The sequence below is a fragment of the Herpailurus yagouaroundi genome, unplaced genomic scaffold (genome assembly GCF_014898765.1).
Source record: "Herpailurus yagouaroundi ecotype Mexico unplaced genomic scaffold, PumYag 215, whole genome shotgun sequence".
Lineage (NCBI taxonomy): Eukaryota > Metazoa > Chordata > Mammalia > Carnivora > Felidae > Herpailurus > Herpailurus yagouaroundi.
Window position 1 is genome coordinate 804015 of NW_024412446.1, and position 20546 is coordinate 824560.

General features: G+C 38.8%; 1 protein-coding gene across 13 annotated transcripts in view; it reads right to left on the minus strand.

The window, feature by feature from the left end:
- Positions 1-20546, minus strand: part of ACACA (acetyl-CoA carboxylase alpha) — a 283001-nt gene that overhangs the window by 218918 nt on the left and 43537 nt on the right. For 8 of the 13 annotated variants that reach the window (XM_040455127.1, XM_040455135.1, XM_040455126.1 and 5 more), the window contains 2 exons: positions 10369-10415; positions 7106-7358 (listed from right to left, as the gene is read on the minus strand). In XM_040455127.1, the coding sequence (XP_040311061.1) occupies positions 7106-7332 (227 nt within the window). In that variant the 5' untranslated portion in view covers positions 7333-7358; positions 10369-10415. Of the gene's footprint in view, positions 1-7105; positions 7359-10368; positions 10416-10657; positions 11722-20060; positions 20238-20546 lie in introns of those variants that run through there. The other 5 variants (XM_040455131.1, XM_040455128.1, XM_040455136.1 and 2 more) reach the window with 4 other exon arrangements.

Sequence of the window (20546 nt, forward strand, 5' to 3'; positions counted from 1 at the left end):
AGGTCACGATCTCGCGGTCCGTGGGTTTGAGCCCCGCGTCGGGCTCTGGGCTGATGGCTCAGAGCCTGGAGCCTGTTTCTGATTCTGTGTCTCCCTCTCTCTCTGCCCCTCCCCCGTTCATGCTCTGTCTCTCTCTGTCCCCAAAAAATAAATAAACGTTAAAAAAATTTAAAAAAAAAAAATAGTAGGGGAAGGTAAGTGAAGGACACACAAGAATTCTCTGCTGTTTTTGTAACTCTTCTGTAAATCAAAAATTATTTCAAAATAAAAAGCTAAAAAAAATTAAGCTAAAAGATTTTTAGTGACATGAGAAAATGTTGTTCTATGGAAAAAAGCAAAAAATAGAGCCGTGCATTAAGATATAATCTACTTAAGTATATTTTAAAGAAATTTATCCTTAAGGGGTAAAATTCACAAAAAGAAATATTAAATACTGACAGAAATTATCACTGGACAATCATATTCTGGATTCTTTCTATTTCTTCATACTTTTTGGATTTCTAACTTTTCTATAATAAGCATATATCTAATAATTTTAAAGTTTTAAGTAGTAAATGCAAACTTCATTTGTAAATTTATGTTCACAGGAAGAAAGGAGGGGGAAAATGTATGCATTACACTAGAAGTGATAAAAATAATAAACACTGCCAAGTGGCTGTCCTGAGCCCTACTTACAAATATTCATAATTTCATTTCTACAGTTAGCTACATTTATAGAATAAAGTCCGGAGATTATAATACATACAAAGACAGTTCCTGTTTTCTGAATGGAAAGAGTGGGTGGGAAATAGAGCAAACTATTGCCTTCAGAAAGAGTACCAAGTTGCAGATCTCATAATGACCTTCTCTGTCTACTCACTTCTGAGGCACCATGGCAACTGGGAACCTCAGAATATCAAGGAAGGAACATTGAGAGTAAAGGGTTTGGAAAATGCTGGGGGCAGGGAGAAAGCTCAGGGAAGCTGAATGAGAAATGCTAAGAAAGCCAAACATAACACTCTCACAGGCCCATCTACAAATTTCCTTATTTTTGACGTTAAAGCTTGAGACAGCTGAGCCAAAGATAGGAAGGAAAAGTGAAATTTCCTGCCCTCTCAATAATGGTTATTCTCAACATCTAAATTATAATATTGATAGTATATGTCTTTCAATCTAAATATCCAAGTTTTAAACCCAACATGCAAAAACCTTAAAAAGGTTTTTCTAGTCAAAAATTTTATTTTACAAAAGGACTCTTTCATAATAAATATTACATAGTATGGAACATTTTACTTTTCCAAAAGCTTCTGCAGATACTATTTAATTTTACCTCCATTACTAGATTTAAGTGAAATCACTTCAAACTCAAGAGTTTCTTTTTTTATTATATTTTATTTTTTTCAATCTCAGGAGTTTCAAGTGAGAGACTAATAGGAAAGAGAATCTCTTTACAGGTCAAATACAAACATATACCCCTAAAACTTAAAAGTTCTGTCCGTAATAGCTTTTGATCAAATCACACCGTATTTTATAATGTCCACTTTCATTTTGATTATAAAATTCATTAAAATATTAGTGCAACAAACAATTGTTTTGCTACAAGTGCTATAGCTATAAAAAGTATAGAGTAGCAAATTATCCTTTGTTTTTCCTTCCATTTCTCTCTATACCACCAAACTATTACCAGTAGCCATATACCTTCATGATTTGCTAAGGTCATTTTAAACAAGTCACTAGACACTGTCACAAAAAAAAAAAAAAAAGTGGGGTGGAGGGGATATGAAAGTTTAAGAAATTTAAGAGATACAATACACAGCGTGTGGTCTTGGATTGAATATGAGTTTGGATTAACCAGCATTTTGGAGTCAACTGCACAAACTAGAATTTGGTATGTATGTATAGCAAATGAAATGAAAATTTACTGAAATAGAAAAGCAGGAATTCTGGGGGCACCTGGGTAGCTCAGTCGGTTAAACATCAGACTTCAGTTCAGGTCATGATGTTGTGGTTCATGGGTTTGAGCCCCACATTGGGCTCTGTACTGACACCTCCAAGCCTGGAGCCTGCTTTGGATTCTGTGTCCCCTTCTCTCTTCTGCCCCTCCCCCGCTCACACTCTGTCTCTCAAAAATAAAAATTTTAAATTTAAAAAAATTAAAAAAAAAAAAAAAGAAGAAAAGTGGGAATACATACATCCCATACAGCTCTAGGATAATTTTTTTTAATTCCAGTATAACTAATGTATAGTATTATATTAGTTTCAGGTGTATAATTCTCAACAATTCTATACATTCTATACGTGTATAAAACTCAACAATTTTATACATTACTCAGTGCTCATCACGGTAAGTGTGCTCTTAATCCCCTTCATCTATTTCATCCAACCCTCCACCCACCTCCCTCTTTGGTGTTTTTTTAAAAGTCTATCACCAGGAGGGGCACCTGAGTGGCTCAGTCGATTGAGTGTCTGACTTCGGCTCAGGTCACAGTCTCTCAGTCTGTGAGTTCAAGTCTCACATCGGGCTCTGTGCTGACAGCTCAGAACCTGGAGCTTGCTTCGGATTCTGTGTCTCCCTCTCTCTCTGCCTCTCCCCTACTTGTGCTCTGTCTCTCTCTCTCTCAAAAATAAATAAACATTAAAAAAAATTTTTTTTTAAGTCTTAATCCCCAACACAGTATTTTATCCGTTTGCATTCTAGTATCATTGGACAAACTTTACAGATTATTTCTAATTACAAAACAGCTTCAAAACTCTCCACAGAGATTCTTCTGAATAATCGAAAACACCTCATCGTCAATCACATAACTGAATTCTAAATTTTCTAAGATATTGACAAAGTACTTTCTAGACCAGAAAGGAGACAGTAATGCAACTTACCTTCAAGGAGCCTTTTCTGAGTGAACTTAATCTCTCTCGCCTACCAAAGCAGCAACCACTGTCTTAAACCCAGCAATAGAACATCATATGATGGATTTATATACACACAAATAACAGCAATTACAGACTGTTCTCAAATGGAGTCACCAACAACATGCTTGCCAAGCACAAAATGTTGGATGTTTGATTCTTTGGGCATTTAAAAAGTTTAAGGGAAAACTGTAACATGAATTACAGGATAAAAAAGGTTTAAAGAAATCACACTACCCTAAGAGCGATCCAGTTGGGGAGCTCACCTGTTTCCAACTGGACTTCAACCAGGAATTCAGTATACTAGTTGACAAAATTGATTACAATCTTTGGTTGATAGCATGACTGTGGGGTGATCTGGATTTATTTACACTGCAATGCAAATATTCAGAACAATCTGAACTCAAGTGGCATCCCATGAGGAACAGACATCAATATCCATGCAACTAGATAATTCTATTATATGCCACTAAATCATACATAAGTTATCAAAATTAAGACACCCACATTCAGTCTTCAATGGTCTTTCTTCTCAAATAGTCAATTAAATATTAATAATAAGGTTCAGAAATAAATCAACCTACCTGATACGTCAATCCCTAACTGATCTTCTTTAAAAATAAAAAGCCAGGGCACCTGGGTGGCTTAGTCGGTTAAGCATCCAACTCTTGATTTTAGCTCAGGTCATGATCTCATGGTGGTGAGATTGAGCCCTGTGTTGGGTTCTGTGCTGTTGCGTGGAGCCTGCTTGAGATTCTCTCTCCCCCTTCTCTGTGCCCCTCCCCCGCCCACACTGGCTCTAAATTAATTAATTAATAAAGCCAAACAACAGTTGTTTACAATAAGACATATATTCCCATCAGGCTGTAACTTTCTTAGGGTATTATTTTCAAATATTTGGGTCATAAAGCTTAGAAAGTGATCCATCTACTCTTTCAGTGCTGCTCTAGAAAATATGTGATGCAAGTCATCTCCATCTCTGGAAAAGTCTATTCTGTATTAATACCTATCCACTACACCCATTAGACTTCTCAGTTAGCATCAAAAAAACCAAGCCCTAAACTTGAGAGGCCCTCTCTCATCCTATACTATGACAGTCATATTACTTGGTTTTAGATGACCTCTAGTAAACACCTCTTAGGAATGTACCTGCCCCTTTAATCTACATGGCCTGGAAAGGATTAGATTATTCATGCAAGAAGCTAATCCTAAACTCAACCAGTCTCTAACTCTGGGTTCAAAGAGTGAAAAAGAGTTTTTGAACCAATACCTTCATGTTCATGGATGAGGAAAATGAGGTTACCAAAGAGGTAACATGTATTCTCTGTGGTCACATACCTAATTGGTGGCAGATGCAAGAACAAAGTTCTCTCTAAAATCAAGTGAATTTGACTCAATTTAAATTAACCCCAAGGACACCATATCTTCAAATGACTTACAAAATGTATCAATGGAAAAGCTGTGTTCTATTTTGGAACATTAGCTAGCTGAGAAGCAAGTGGGAACTGGCACTGTCTCCTTCCCAGGCTGCTGATCACACTTCAATCCACAGCTCCTCCACGAGCTATGGGCATGACTTTTGCAACAGTAGGGCATGCAAAAAAATTTCCAGGCACTCATACCACTGACCACACAGTCTTTGTGATAAGAGCCATCAACTTTGGGAATGACTTGGCAACTGCAAGCTGCGTTGCAAATCATTGGCTGAGTTTCCTATAATGGTATTTATCTTACCATTGCCAAATTCACAATTTCCTAATCCAACGAATGGATATTCTGTTTCACATGGTCTCAAATTGGACAAATTTCTCAAGGTGCTATGTGGCTTTAAGGATTTAGATTTAACTTAGTCTTTCTCAACAGGAGCATTATGACATTTTGAGGGCAATTCTTGGCTATGTGAGATTATCCAGTACATTAAAGAAGGCTTAGAATCATTGGCCCTCTGACCTTTAAATGCAAGGGTACAGTAGTAGTCCTCCCCCTTATCTGTGGTTTCATGTTCCAAGGTTTCAGTTATCCACAGTCAACCACCAACCGGAAGCAGATGATCCTTCTTCTGACAATATTGTGAGAAGGTAAACAGTAGCCTAAAGTTATGTCACAATGCCTACATCATTCACCTCACTTTAGCTCATCATGTAGACATTTTATCATCTCACACCATCAAAAGAAGTGTGAGTACAGTACAATATATTTTGAGAGAAAGAAACCACATTCACATAACTTTTATTACAGAATATTGTTATAACTATTCTTAGTTATTACTGTTCACCTTTTACTGTGGCTAATTTATAAACTAAATTTTATCATAAGTATGTATGTATGAAAAAACATAGTATGTGTAGGGTTCAGTACTATCTGTGGTTTCAGGCATCCACTAGGGGTCTTGGAAGGTATCTCCTGTAGATGAGGAGAACTACTGTAGTCCCACCAGTTACAACCCCCACACATTTACAAATGACCTTGAAGGGTAAGATACCACCACCAGTGTTAGCCTTTAGATCAACCATTAATTGAACTATAAAGTAATAAAAAATGTTTACATAAAGACTTGACCTCCACCCCCCCCCCAAAAAAACCCTCAACCCCTCTTATCTGCCACTAAATACAGCACTCTATTCCTCTTTTTAGCCCAGAGATTAGATAAAATCCATTGTTCATCAATTCCTTCAAAACCAACTTTGTCTGAACTAGCTATATAATTAAGACACTTTTATTGTCAGGGAAGTAGAGTAGAAAAGTTACTGAAATGCAATCAGAACACCCGACACTGAATTCCAGTTTTCTGGCTATTCACGCTTAGGCAAGTTATTTCCCCTCTTTAGGCCTCAGCTCTCTCATCTATTTAAATAAAAGGGGGGCGCCTGGGTGGCTCAGTCGGTTAAGTGGCCGACCTTGGCTCAGGTCATGATCTCATGGTCCGTGAGTTCGAGCCCCGCGTCAGGCTCTGTGCTGACAGCTCAGAGCCTGGAGCCTGTTTCAGATTCTGTGTCTCCCTCTCTCTCTGCCCCTCCCCCGTTCATGCTCTGTCTCTCTCTGTCTCAAAAATAAATAAACGTTAAAAAAATTAAAAAAAAAAAGGCATTAGGCTACATTATGTCTCTGGTTCATTTGCAATTCTAGGAATCCAGGACATAAAACACAATTAACTTACTTAACTCTTTTCTTTTGACCTCCACATAGCTAAATGGGGGTGACCACTGACACTTAGTTCCTCATCATCTTTCAGAAGCAAGGACCCTAAAGTCCCAGGAAACTAAGGCAGGACAGTCATATTCAGCCAGACCCAGTATGGGATTTTACTACACAGCCTATATCTCTAGTATATAAAAAGGGGCTTAATTATTTTAAGATCCATTAATATAAGCACCAAGATTTACTAACAGCAATAGTCACCCTAATGTTTATCTGGGCTAGACCTATAATCTCAACCCTAGCTGTACATTAGAATCACCTGGATAGCTTTAAAAAAAAAATGCCCCAGCTCCAAACCAAGCCAATATCAAATGAATCAGAATCTCTGGAGCTCTGGAGATGGGGCTCCTTTCTTAAGGCTCCACAAAGTGACTCTGATGTACAGTGAAAACCAAGAACCACTAATCCAGGCCCTTTAATCTAAGAAATGCAAAGCAAATGACCCAAGGGTAGTATATCACATACTGGTTGTATAATCAAACATCAATAAGTAAGAAAAATCCTATGTTACTACTTACTGACATTCTCAATCACATATAGAGAATTCCATTTCTATTGAAAAAGGAGAAGTCTATAACAACCCTTTGTATTGTTACTGAGGACTGGCCCTGCCAGAAATGGAATATACCTTTCTGACATGAAAGCAGTTCAAAGAAAAATCACTACAAACTTGCCCAACCCTGCAAAAGTCTTATCAGCCATTAAAATAGTTACAACTACAATGTTAGTCAAAGTAGTACAGAAGCCAAAATTTCTCAACCTAACTCTCACTTACTAGATGTCACTAAAAGACCCGGTATATAGACAGAACAGGAAACAGTTGAGAGGAACATTTAGGAAAAGACACTTTGAAAGCCTCCACTCCAGGCAAAATACATTGTTTCCATTTCTTCATCAAAGCTTTAAGTCCAGTGATACAGGAAAAGGTGGAGCAATCTTGGCTAAAATTATTCTTGCCATTTCCAGAACAAAATCAGTGAAACCAACAGGTCAATAAGGTCAAGTAAAATTTCGGTCTTACCTCATGTGCAAGGCCAAGCCATCCTGTAGGCTGGAAATCCCCAAATCAGAGAGCGTATCTGAGCCAACAGAAGCTGGTGACAGAGAGCCTTCCTTCTCCTCCAGTAGGTCCAGCTTCACCAGGTTGCTGATTTCATCCTCTGAGTTATCTTCAGATACAGAACCAATTATGAACCGAGAGTGCTGGTTCAGCTCCAGAGGTTTGGCCAAGGGGGATGGTTCATCCATTATTCCTTCAAAATGAGCTCTCAGAGCTATGAAGAAAATGAGTGAGAAAAGCAGGTTATGGATAATAACCTATATCTGAGGATAGCCACAGGTTATTCCTAATATACTATGGCTGGCACTTGAAAGCAGGGTAGCGTCTGAGCACTAGTTTCTTTGGCTCTTCTATTTCAGGGCCTTGGTTTTCTACAAGGGAGGAAAATCCAGATGTAACTATGCCTAAAAAATTAAAATTAGCTCCCTCTTCCTTAAAGAAATCTCTTTTAAAACTATAAGCCATTCCCAATCTCTTTATCAATTTGGTAATGCCCAAGAGATAATTATGAACAGTGGAGAAACCTCTGCAGTAGATGAAAGGTGCTTGTAATACTGTGATTTTGGTTGTCAGTACCGGGGAGAATGTGGTATAAGGATTTGGGGAGAGTGGCTGTCATTTCAAACTAGGTGTTTACACTAAACTACATAACTATCACCTCATTCCAAACACTACACTTTGAGAGGCTATGAATTTTACCTAAGCATATTTTTGTTAAATATATTCACATAAAATATATTCGTATTGATATATGTCCACACAGATAAATATATATAGTTTGCTTTAAAGCAAACTCCAGATGGGTATTTTTTAACTGAAAAAAAGAAATCTTTACTTCCCCTCATGAGTTTTTTCTTAAATTACATCTGTTAAAGATTCACCCAAGCATGTCTGGTTTTGGCTCTAATGTGCTGGCATTGTTAGGAAGAAAGTGAATCTACTATCAAATTCAAAATCTCTAATTAAAATAAGGGAGGTGTTGGGGCGCCTGCGTGGCTCGGTTAAGCGTCCGACTTCAGCTCAGGTCATGGTCTCTGAGTTTGTGAGTTCAAGTCTCGCAGTGGGCTCTGTGCTGACAGCTCAGAGCCTGGAGGCTGCTTCAGATTTTTTGTCTCCCTCTCTCTCTGCCCCTCTCCTGCTCCTGCTCTCTCTCTTAAAAATAAATAGTAAAAAAATTAAAAAATTAAAAAAATTTAAAATAAGGGAGGTGTCATCTCAAGCATAAGTTTTCTAGATATAGGGCCTTAGTAGTCATAACTGGGTATTTCCAACAAATAGCACACTAATTAAAAGACCAAAACATGGCTGAAAGTCCACAAGAACAATAAAACTAAAACTAAACAATATTTATTCTGTCATTCAAAAGATCCCATTAAAAAAACCTTCAGAACTATACATCAACTTAGTATTGAACTGCTTATATCCTAACAATTCAGAAAACAATATTCCCAATCCTGATTTCGAGGTGCTCTAAGAGATGGTATATCAATAAATAACAAATTTATTATTAATAAATTGTTTATGTTGTAGACTACTTTGAAGTGTAAGGGTAGGTGGCAAGTAGTGTTCTTTGACATTAGGTAACAAAATATCAAGATTTTAATCTTTGGGAATCACCATTAAACCTGTTAAAATTACATGTGCACCATTATTCTTATGTAATTTGTGAATCAGAGCTTATTCATTTACAAAGACAAAATGATAAAGCAGTGGTTCTCAAAAAGTGTAATTTCCAGACCAGAAGCAGCAGCATCACCTCAGAACGTGTTAAAAGTACAGATTCTTGGGCCTACCATAGAGCAACTAACTGTATCACAATCTACAGGTTGGGGCCCAGTAATCTATACTTTAATAAGTCCTAAAATTTGAGAACCACTCTGCTGGAAGAATGAAACAGTAATAACAAATTGCCAGAAATGCTAAAAATATTACTGCTAGATATTTCTTAAAAGTGAATTAGAGATTACGTAAGCTAACTTTTATTTTAAAAACTAGAATCAAATATAAAAATATCATGGAACAGGAAAAACTTGACATCTAAATTTACTATACATTTCTCCCTTGGAATATTAGGTTTCATTAAAATAACTGTTTTTATTTATTTTTCAATGTTTTTATTTATTTTTGGGACAGAGAGAGACAGAGCATGAACAGGGGAGGGGCAGAGAGACAGGGAGACACAGAATCGGAAACAGGCTCCAGGCTCCGAGCCACCAGCCCAGAGCCCGACGCGGGGCTCGAACTCACGGACCGCGAGATCGTGACCTGGCTGAAGTCGGACGCTTAACCGACTGCGCCACCCAGGCGCCCCAAAATAACTGTTTTTAAATGTCTCCAAATTTTATATAGACATTCACTTCCAGAACTCTAAAAAAACTCAAATCATTCAAAAAGAGGAAAAAAGGAGAGAAGGAGAAAGTGAGGGAAGGAAGGAGAGAAAGTTCTAACAGACTGACCAGTCTGAAGAACACTAAAAGGTACAGTAACAAAAAAGGCTACTTCTTTCACATTTTAGAGCCGTAAACAATCAAGTTTAAAAAAAACAAAAACAAAAACAGGAGACCTCCCTCCCCCACCCCCACAAAATTCCAAACTCCATCTCAACTAACACAGAAAATAATGGCTGCCTTCTTCACAAGAGAAATAAGTAAGGCACTCTTCTAGTTTAGTGTGACCAAAATTAGATGACTACACAAAAAAAATAAAATTCAGGATAAAGAAGCAATTCTCTGATTTCATGGGAGAAGAAGAAGACATGATTAACTAATAAATGAGAGACTCTGTAAGGTCAACTTCAAACTTTTCCTTCCTAGCCAAGAAGAACAGGAAGGCAGCCTTCTTGAGGATTGGAAGCAGCTCAGCTGTCAGCGCTAAAGAGCCCATCCACTAACCAGCAATTCTACTGAGTGGTATTCCCAGCCACAAGCCTGCAAACCATCAGAAAAGAGAGGTCATGTATGGAAAATCACTGAGTAGCTACCCAGCCACTCTAGAAGCTACTCTACAGTCCGTCCCATTTCCGCTGATTCTAGTCCTGAATTAGAGAAAAGGGGATGGAATACTACCATGGTCAGACCATTCACTTCAGGTTATACCCCCAAATCTACCTATGTCCTTTCACAGAAGGCAACTTTTAACATAAAAGCTTACAGTTTAATATTTAGCACATGAACATAAAATGTTTATGACACTGTAAACATGAAAGAGCATTATTTGTAACTGACCTCTTAAAATTCTTACTGTCTGAGCAGATATCCACCTCCAAAAAGAACTAAAGAGAGAAAGACAGAGAGAGATTTGAAGTGTTTTTTTTAAGTAACCCAAATTTTAGCAATTCCTGTTTTGCTCAGCATAATACAAAACTGATAATGTATCATTTTTCTAGTCAAATCTATTATTTAACTTAAAACATACAGTTCAGTTGTTTATTATTTGTTGAAATCTATAAATAAAAAACATTACATTCAAAGACTTTATTTTTCATGAGAATAATGAACAATAATCCAAGCTTACCATTTCACAAGTGGCCTTTTCCAATTGCATACTTCGATGAGCACATTCCAACCTTATGATTTCTAAGATTTCATCAAAAAAGAGGCAGTTGGGAAGAAGAGAACCACTAGACTCCCTACAACTCAGTTAGGCTCTGATTATGTTTACAAATGGTTTATACCCATGCACAAAGTTGGAAGCCAGGAAGAGGACGGATCTCTCATTAAATTAAGTTCCTAAACCTCTAAGGGACCAAGGAGTCTCTACTTACTTCCCAAATCCTGGGTTTTCCTTCTATGCCACAGACTTAAATGTATCCAGGGTAAAAACTCTCAATTTTCATTATAACAATCATCTGTGGAGCTACTTATTTATTTAAATTAAAAAGTGGTTTTTTATTTGGATATGATTGACACAAAATGTTACATTAGTTTCAGGCCTGTGAACCTTTTTAAAAACATGGATGTTTAAACTCCACCCCAGATTGACAGAATCAGAATCACTGCTGGAGGCTCAGACATCAGAATAGAGTTCCACAGTTGATTGACACTGATATATATCCAGGCTTGAGAACCACTGGTCTATGGTGGAGAAGAAATCCAGAACTTCTAAGGGATGACCTTGAATGACAAGTGACAGGATTGGGGACTGTGCAAATATGTTAACTGGGAAAGTTGGATTTGCCCAATTATGTAGTCTAAACTAGCATTATTCCCTACAATTGGGTGTAGGGAAGGGGAGTGCGAAAAGAAAGGAAAACGAAAGTAGTTTGGGTCAGATGTAACCAGAGGTGCAGAGGTGGAACTAGAGTCAAAATCTAGGACTCAAGATCAAATTCTGACTCTGCCAAATGCTCACAGTGCAAACTTGAACAAGTCACTTAATGTCTCTGAGCCTCCTCATCTGGAAAAATAAAAAGGTCATGGGATTGCTGTGAAGACTAAAAGTATATGAAATGACTCTGTAAATTATTATGTACTAGACTAGTGTTTTTCAAACTATGGGCAACCACCAAGCAAAATACTAAGAAATAAATTTACTGGGTTACAATCAACATTTTAAAAACAAAGGGACAGGCACCTGGCTGGCTGAGTCAGCAGAACATGTGACTCTTGATCTCAGGGTCATGAGTTTGAACCCCAAGTTGGGCACAGTCATCAAAAATGAAATAGAACAGGGATGCCTGGGTGGCCCAGTGGGTTAAGCATCCAGCTCTTGTTTTCGGCTTCGGTCATGATCTCACGGTTCTTTAGTTCAAGCCCTGTGTCGGGCTCCACGCCTGCAGCACGATGCTAGCTTGGGATTCTCTCTCCCTCCCTCGCTCTCTGCCCCTCCCCTGCTTGTGTGTGCTCTCTCTCTCTCAAAATTGATAAACTTAAAAAATGAAACAGAGCAGGGGCACCTGGGTGGCTCAGTCAGTTAAGCATCCGACTTCAGCTCAGGTCATGAGCTCGCAGTGAGTTTGAGCCCCATGTCAGGCTCTGTGCTGTGTGCTGACAGCTCAGAGCCTGGGACCTGCTTCAGATTCTGTTTCCCTCTCTCTCTGTCCCTCCCCTCCCTTGCCCTCTGTCTCTCTCTAATATAAACATTAAAAAAATTTTTAAATAAATGAAATAAAATAAAATATCTGATCGAAATTCTGTTTCAGAAGCTTCAGATCTTTAGATTTTTTTTTTTTTTCCAATTAGTAAAGCCCAGTGCCTACTGCTCTATCATCCTGATAAAAGCCTGAAGACTTATTCTCTGGAGAGGGTTAAACAAGACATTTCTAGACAGGGACATACCAGAAACAGTAAAGGGGAGAGCATCATGTTGAAAATGGAGAAATTAAGCAAGCATATTGAATAAGAGCTCCCAGCCTTCTTGCCCCAATTTTCACCAATCAGGAGGGAAATACAGAAAGGATCCTGCTTTGAAGATTCTAACTAGACCAGGGGGAAAAAACCTCAAGTAGTAATATTGGGGTTCACTAATTGTCACACCAGGTCAACCTACAACAAAGTTAATCAATTCCCCCCTCTTAAAATTAAGCAATTAAGGATTACTAGATGTCTTAGAGAAACCTCCAATGTGAAGGAATCAAAACCAAATAACTACCTGTAGAAAAAAAAAAGTGCATCTAGAAGAAAGGGATTATGTAGAACAAGAAAATATTAAAAAGACATGATTTTATATGTGGAAATGTTTTTTGAGGAAACAGAAAAGCCTGTCCTAAATTCATGTGGAATTCCCAAGGGACCCCCAAATAGCCAAAACAATCTTGAAAAAGAACAAAACTGGAAGACCCATGCTTCCTGACTTTAAAACTTACTACAAAGCTACAGTATTAACATAAAGACAGATATATAGACCTGTGAAACAGAACAGAGAGCTCCAAAAGAATGAGATCTTGCTATTTGTGATAACATGGATGGACTTAGAGGGTATAATGCTAAGTGAAATAAGTCAGAGAAAGATAAATACCATAATTCCACTCAAATGTGGAATTTAAGAAACAAAACAAATGAATAAAGAAAAAAAGAGGAAAAAACACACTTTTTAAAAGATTTTTAAAACATTTTTTTCAATTAATTTATTTTTTTAATTTATTTTTTAATGTTTATTTACTTTTGAGACAGAGAGAGACAGAGTGTGAGTGGGGGAGGAGCAGAGAGAGAGGGAGACACAGAATCCAAAGCAGGCTCCAGGCTCTGAGCTGTCAGCACAGAGCCTGTCGTGGGGCTCGAACTCACAGACTGTGAGATCATGACCTGAGCCAAAGTCCGCACTTAACCAACTGAGCCACCCAGGTGCCCCATTAATTTATTTCAAGAGAGAGAGAGAGAGAAAGAGCACAAGTGGAGGAGGGTCAGAGAGAGGAGGAAAGAGAATCCCAAGTGGGCTCCGCGCCTCCAGCAGAGCCTGACATGGGACCAGATCCTACAAACCATGAGATCGTGACCTGAGCTGAAATCAAGAGTCAGATGCTCAATTGACTGGGACACACAGGTGCCCCAAAAAACCAGACTCTTAAAAACAGAGAACAAGCTGGTGGTTGCCAGAGGGAAGGTAGGGGGAGGGGGAGGATGGGTGAAATAAAGAGCCTTAAGAATACACTTTACCATGATGAGCACTGAATAATGCTTAGAATTATTGAATTATACTGTACACTTTAAATTAATATAACACTGTATGTTAATTACACATCAATTAAAAAAAAAAAAAAAGAGAGCCCAGAAATAAACCCTCCCATATATGGTCAAATGATATTTGACATGGTGCTAATAAGACATTCAATAAAGAAAGGACAGCCTTTTCAACAAATGGTGCTAGGAAAACTGGATCTCTACATATAAACAAATAAGCTGAACATTCCCCTCAGAATTTAACTCAGAATGCATCAAGGCTCTAAAATTTAAAACATGAACCAAGAAAACTCTTACAAGAAACATAAGACAAAAGCTTCATAACATTGAATTTGGAAAAGATTTCTTGGATATGACACCAAAAACACAGGTAACAAAAGAAAAAACAGACTGGACTTCTTGAAAATTAAAAAATTTTGTACATCAAAAGACACTATCAACAGAGGAAAAAGGCAACCCAAAGAATAGGAGAAAATATTTGCAAATCACGTATCTGATAAGAGATTAATATCCAGAATATATAAAGAACTCCTGAAAGTCAACCATCAACAAACCCAATTTAAAACCAGGCAAAGGAGGCGCCTGGGTGGCTTGGTCGGTTAAGCGTCCGACTTCAGCTCAGGTCATGATCTCACGGCCCGTGAGTTCGAGCCCCGCATCGGGCTCTGTGCTGACCGCTCAGAGCCTGCAGCCTGTTTCAGATTCTGTGTCTCCCTCTGTCTCTGCCCCTCCCCTGTTCATGCTCTGTCTCTCTCTGTCTCAAAAATAAATAAACGTTGAAAAAAAATTAAAAAAAAAACAGGCAAAGGACTTAAAATGACATTTCTCTAAAGAAGATAGACAAGTGGCCAATAAGCACATCAATATGAGCAACACACTAATTATTAGGGAGATACAAATTAAAACTACAATAAGATACCAACCCATACCCATTAGGATAGCCACCATCAAAAAAAACAGAAAACAAGTGTTGGCATGAACGTGGAGAAATTGGAACCCTTGGGCACCACTGGTGGGAACGTAAACTGTACCGCCACTGTGGAAAACAGTATGGTGGCTCCTCAAAAAATTAAAAATAGAATTACCATATGATCCAGCAATTCCACTTTTGTATACATACCCAAAAGAATTGAATACAGGCTCTCAAAGAGTCTGTACACCCATGTTCACAGCAGCATTATTCACAATAGCTTAAACATGGAAAAAGGGAGTGCACTGGTGGATGAATGGATAAGCAAAATGTGACATACACATACAATGAAGTATTATTCAGCCTGAAAAAGGAAGGACATTCTGCAATATGCTACACCATGGATGAACCCTGAAGACACTATGCTAAGCGAAATAAGTCAGTCACAAAAAGAATGTTGTGTGCTTCTTACATGATGTCAAAATCACGGAGACAAGAAAGGAGAATGATAGTTGCCAGAGGTTGGGGGGAGAGGAGAATGAGGAACTCTTATTTAATGGGTATAGAGGTTCAGTTTTATAAGATGAAAACAGTTCTAGAGATGGATGGTAGTGGGCAAAGGACTTAAAATGACATTTCTCCAAAGAAGATATAGAAGTGGTGCACAAGGTTATAAATGTATTTAATACTGAACTGTATGTCTTTAAATGGTTAACATGGTAAATTTCATGTTATATATATTTTACCACAGTAAGAAAAATTAAAGAAAGAAACACCTCAGGGAGCTTGGGTGGCTCAGTTGGTTAAGTGTCCGACTGCAGCTCACGTCATGATCTCACGGTTCATGAGTTCGAGCCCCAGACAGCTCAGAGCCTGGAGACTGCTTTGGATTCTGTGTCTCCCTCTCCCTGTCTCTCTCCCACTGTCGCTCTCTCTCTCTCTCTCTCTCTCTCAAAAATAAATATACATTAAAAAAAACTAAAGAAGAAATTAATAACACTGCTTGCCTCTGGTGGGAAGAACTGGGTGGCTGCAAAACAAGGTTGGGGGAAAATGTCCTTTTGTATGTTTAAAATTTTGAACTACGTGAACTAATGTATTAGTCATGTATTAGCAACTGAGGATTTTAAATAAATTTATAAAAAGGTTTACCAAATTAATTCCATGCCACTGATACCTTATCTCTTATCTTCCTAAACATTTAATTAGACAACAGGCATGTCATTCGCTTATTTATTAATATATATTACTGTATAGTTGACTATGAGTTACCTCCTCAAAGAAGCTGGGAGAAGTTATTATCTCTTCTGATGGTTCTAGATCTATCACCCCCAATACCACACAATGCTGTGTAAACACTAAGCTTTTGCAGAATCAGTGTTCCCTAGGAATTTAAATGAACACTGGAGTTACAAAACTGGGAGACACGAGCCACATGTTTATTTTAAATATTCCCTAAGAACATTTAGAAGCCTCCAACTAAAAAGCCATTTTGTGAATTCAAAAGGCTCTGGGATTATGGGGGCAGCTGGCTGGCTCAGTTGGAGGTGTGTGCAACTCTTTTTTTTGTTTGTTTGTTTGAATGTTTTTATTTATTTTTGAGACAGAGAGAGACAGAGCATGAGCAGGGGAGGGACAGAGAGAGAGAGGGAGACACAGAATCCGAAGCAGGCTCCAGGCTCTGAGCTGTCAGCACAGAACCCGGGGCTCAAACCCACGGACTGCGAGATCATGACCTGAGCTGAAGTCGGAAGCTTAACCGATTGAGCCACCCAGGCGCCCCTATATGGTGTGTGCAACTCGGTCTTGGGGTCATAAGTTTGAGCCCCATGTTGGATGTGGAGCCTACTTAAAAATAAAAATAAATAAATATAATAAATAAGTTTTTAAAAGCTCTGGAATTATGTATCAATTCATGCTCATAATCTTATTTTATAGAACAGCATTCAGAAAAAAATGGAGCCATAATTGAGGTGTGTCAACTACCTTTTTGAGTCTCAAAGATAAGAACAATTTCTTTCTTGAAGAAATATTGCTCTTTTTTTGTGCCCCAAGTCCCCTGGATATATTAAGGCACTGTACTTTATATATGTGGAACTGGAGAAATTTACAGGTTAAAACAGAAATTTCTAATCCTCTTGGAGTTACAGCATCTTATGTGGTTTTAGGGAGATAGTTTTAAACCAAAAATAATGAAGAACTCTCAAAAATTAGTTGCCTTGTGATGCATTAGGTCAGATGATGAACTGCCTCTAGTTGGAAGTTTTCAACAAGAGTATCAAATAAAATATTCTCATATTGACTGGAAAACTGGACTAGAAAATTCCTAAAGTATACTCCAATACTTAAATGCTCTATTAAGTTCTTAGATTTTATGAGATGGAATCAAAGGGAAATTATGTGGCTCACTTTGTCAGGGCCAGGAATACCACTAAATGCTAAAGCACAAAACACAAACAACCCAGCTATCTATCCTTCTGGTGCTAATCTACTGATATTATCCCTACTGAACTCAACCTACCATCCCAATTTGGCAAGTGTGTAAATACACACATGGACATGTGTGTCAATTTACATGACTAAGGACAGATTTGAAAGCTGTCTACAAAAACAGAGAGTAATTTTTAGGAACTTCATTAGTGAATGTACACTCTATTTCTGTAAGAGGAGATAGTCAATTATTCATAAATGAAACCTTATACTTCTTGGAAGAAGATTCTCCAAAACTAAGTCTGCTTTTCAAATTTAACTCCATGGATGCATTCAGACTTTTCAAACTTTTGTGTCATCATTTCAAAGAGAAAAACCATTTATACAAGATTATTCTGTCTGGGATGACCACTTCATAACCAGTACTGCCAGGCAATTTTAATTCCTGATGTCATGTGATGGTAAACACTAGTACTACTACTACAGTGAGCTTGGCATGCCAAAAGGATAGAATGAGCCTAAGTCCCAAATAACATCTTTGGAAGACAAAACAAACTGGGGCCACTAACCTTTGGGTGAGGCACTTAACACCTTGCTGAAGCCACTTTTCACTTCCTTCTTAAAACATCCTGAGACTAGATGGCTTATGGTAGCTTTAAAAAAATGACAAATTGACAAGAAAACTGTACCCTTAGAGCATACATACTAAGACTGGTTGGTCAAACTCGTAAGAACTTGTGCCCTATCAATCAGATCCATGTTCTTTGTGTTCATGCAATGTCTTTACATAACTATTTATCATAGTTTCCCATCTATTTAACATCACCTTCGCATAGTCTATTACATTCAAATGGTGAATACTAAGTTACAAAATTAATGAAACAAACAAATAACTAGTTAGGCAAAAATCTGTTGAAGTGGAAGATCAATGAAGACTTCCTTTAAAATTGTTAGTCACTTGGGGCGCCTGGGTGGCGCAGTCGGTTAAGCGTCCGACTTCAGCCAGGTCACGATCTCGCGGTCCGTGAGTTTGAGCCCCGCCTCAGGCTCTGGGCTGATGGCTCAGAGCCTGGAGCCTGTTTCCGATTCTGTGTCTCCCTTTCTCTGCCCCTCCCCCGTTCATGCTCTGTCTCTCTCTGTCCCAAAAATAAATAAACGTGGAAAAAAAAAAAATTAAAAAAAAATAAAATTGTTAATCACCTCCACAGGTATGGAAATTTTTTTATCAAGGGTTTGGGAAGATACTCGATGCATAGCTTTTATCTTTATTAACCTTTAAAAACATGTTAGATAATAATATAACCTCCTTTTTTTTTTTCTGAATTGTAACAATACTCCTCCAATTAGAAATACTAAATCCCAGGGGTGCCTGGGTGGCTCCATAGGTTGTGCCCGACTTTGGCTCAGGTCATGATCTTGCGAGCGGTTTGGCCCTGCTTTGGACTCTGTGCTGACAGCTCAGAGCCTGGAGCCTGCTTCAGATTCTGTCTCCCCTCTCTCTGCCCCTCCCATGCTCATGCTCTGTTTCTCTCTGTAGCGTTAAAAAAAAAAAAAAAAAAAAAATTTAAAGAAATACTAAATTCCAATGTCTAATTCCAACAATTTTTATTTTACTTCTTTCTTCAACCAGTACTATTAGAATATTAGCTACCAAAAAATGTTTTTAAAGAAAGAAAAACACTAGCCCTAACCTGTTAAGCCAGTCTGTGTGACAGGTAAAAAAATTCTCCTAGTCATTCACTGAAAAGAAAATAGAACGTTACATGGTGATCTACACCTGAACCTGTTCACAAAATTTAGAGAGGTAAGTATCAGATGAGAGAGTTCTGAGGCCACCTTTCACAATGCCAGTTCTTTGACATAAACCAGTCATCATCTGAACTCTAAGTTCATTAAACCAAATGCCACCATTTCTCCACCTTTCCTTCCATTTTAAAATAATTGAATTTTATGCTTGATGTATTTCTATTCTGCACTGGTAATTCAAAACAAAAGTTCTGCAACAGAAGTAAACACAGGCAGATTTGTAAATAAAGACTATAACAACTTTCATATGCCCACTTTACAATGTTTGTTAATTATTCTTGGATTCACAACAGTCCTCCTGTTATTAGAAATGAGGAAACTGAGGCAAGAGAAGGAAGTGAAAAGAAACTTGCTACTTTGTAGCAAGCAGGCACCCACCTGGACACTGCAGCTGCTGTCCTACTCTATTGGACTACAACCCTTTCCTTAAAAATGTCTGTCAGCGCATAACTCTTTCTCATCACAGACAGCCAAGGCATCCCCACCAAGAAGTAATAGACAAATCAAAGAACTCCTTCTCCCTGAGGAAAAGAAACCACACAACCAAAGCCAGTAACCTTCCCAATCTGCGCTTTGGATTGGGAAATTAAAAAAAAAAGAAAAAAAGAAACAAATGAATGAATGAATGAAAAAAGAAATTCAGGGGACCAACTTCTCAGACTGAAGACCAAGTTATTAGGTGTACTCCACACACTGGGAAATTACAGAAACACTGCTTAAGTAGAGATAAAATCAGGAAGTCCTCGGGTCTTCTGATTTCCATCCTAAACTTAGAGCCCAAAACAAAAACAAAACAAAAATACCTGAAATTAAAGTATTTTCCCCAGATAGTTGTATTCTTATATGCTAATATAAAACCTATAAGGCCTACAGAGGTCCCTGATATTTACAGCTGATTCCAAGTGTTCACTGGTGTTTACGTCCCATCTCCAAACACAGAATAGTGTTGGCACTGACCCAGGCAGGACCCCCACGCACATTTCCCTCTGAAATCATTAGCTTCACATCCACTTTCCTACGTTCCATCTCCGATAGATTCCCTTGGTCAGTATGGCAAATGGAGAGGAGAGCAACGACAGGCTTGTACTTTCACTACGTCCCTCACAGAAAACAATAAAATCTCAGGAGGAGGAGCTGGCAAGGGACAACTCACCTGGCCCCGGCTCCCACCACGATACAAAGACACAGAGAGAGCAAAAGAAGCTCTGCACCCCACACCTCACTCTGCGAGAGAAAGACGACTTTCAACGCAAGTGGACCTAATCCTCAACATCTCTTTCCCACGTGGGTCTTCTCCCTCTCCTGAGCACTGGGTCGGACTGGAGAGCGTCTGGAAGGAATCAAACCACGCCAAGGATAGGGAGGAGGATGGTGCGAGCTCCAGGCAGACACCCCAGTCCCTCCTTAGAGGCCCTGGGCTGTACGACTTCAAGTTCCGGGGTCTGAGTTCCCACCACCCACCCCGAGACCCCAGGCCCCTCTGCGTCTCCCCCAGAGGGAAACTCAAGGGCCCAGGGCTGCGGAGAGGGCTGGGCTGCCCAGCACAGGTCCGGACGGGATGGAGCCCGGGCCCGCGTGCTGGCGGGAGGCGGCCCCGGGCTACCGCCGCCCCTCCCCCGGCCCCAGCCTCGCCAGGTCG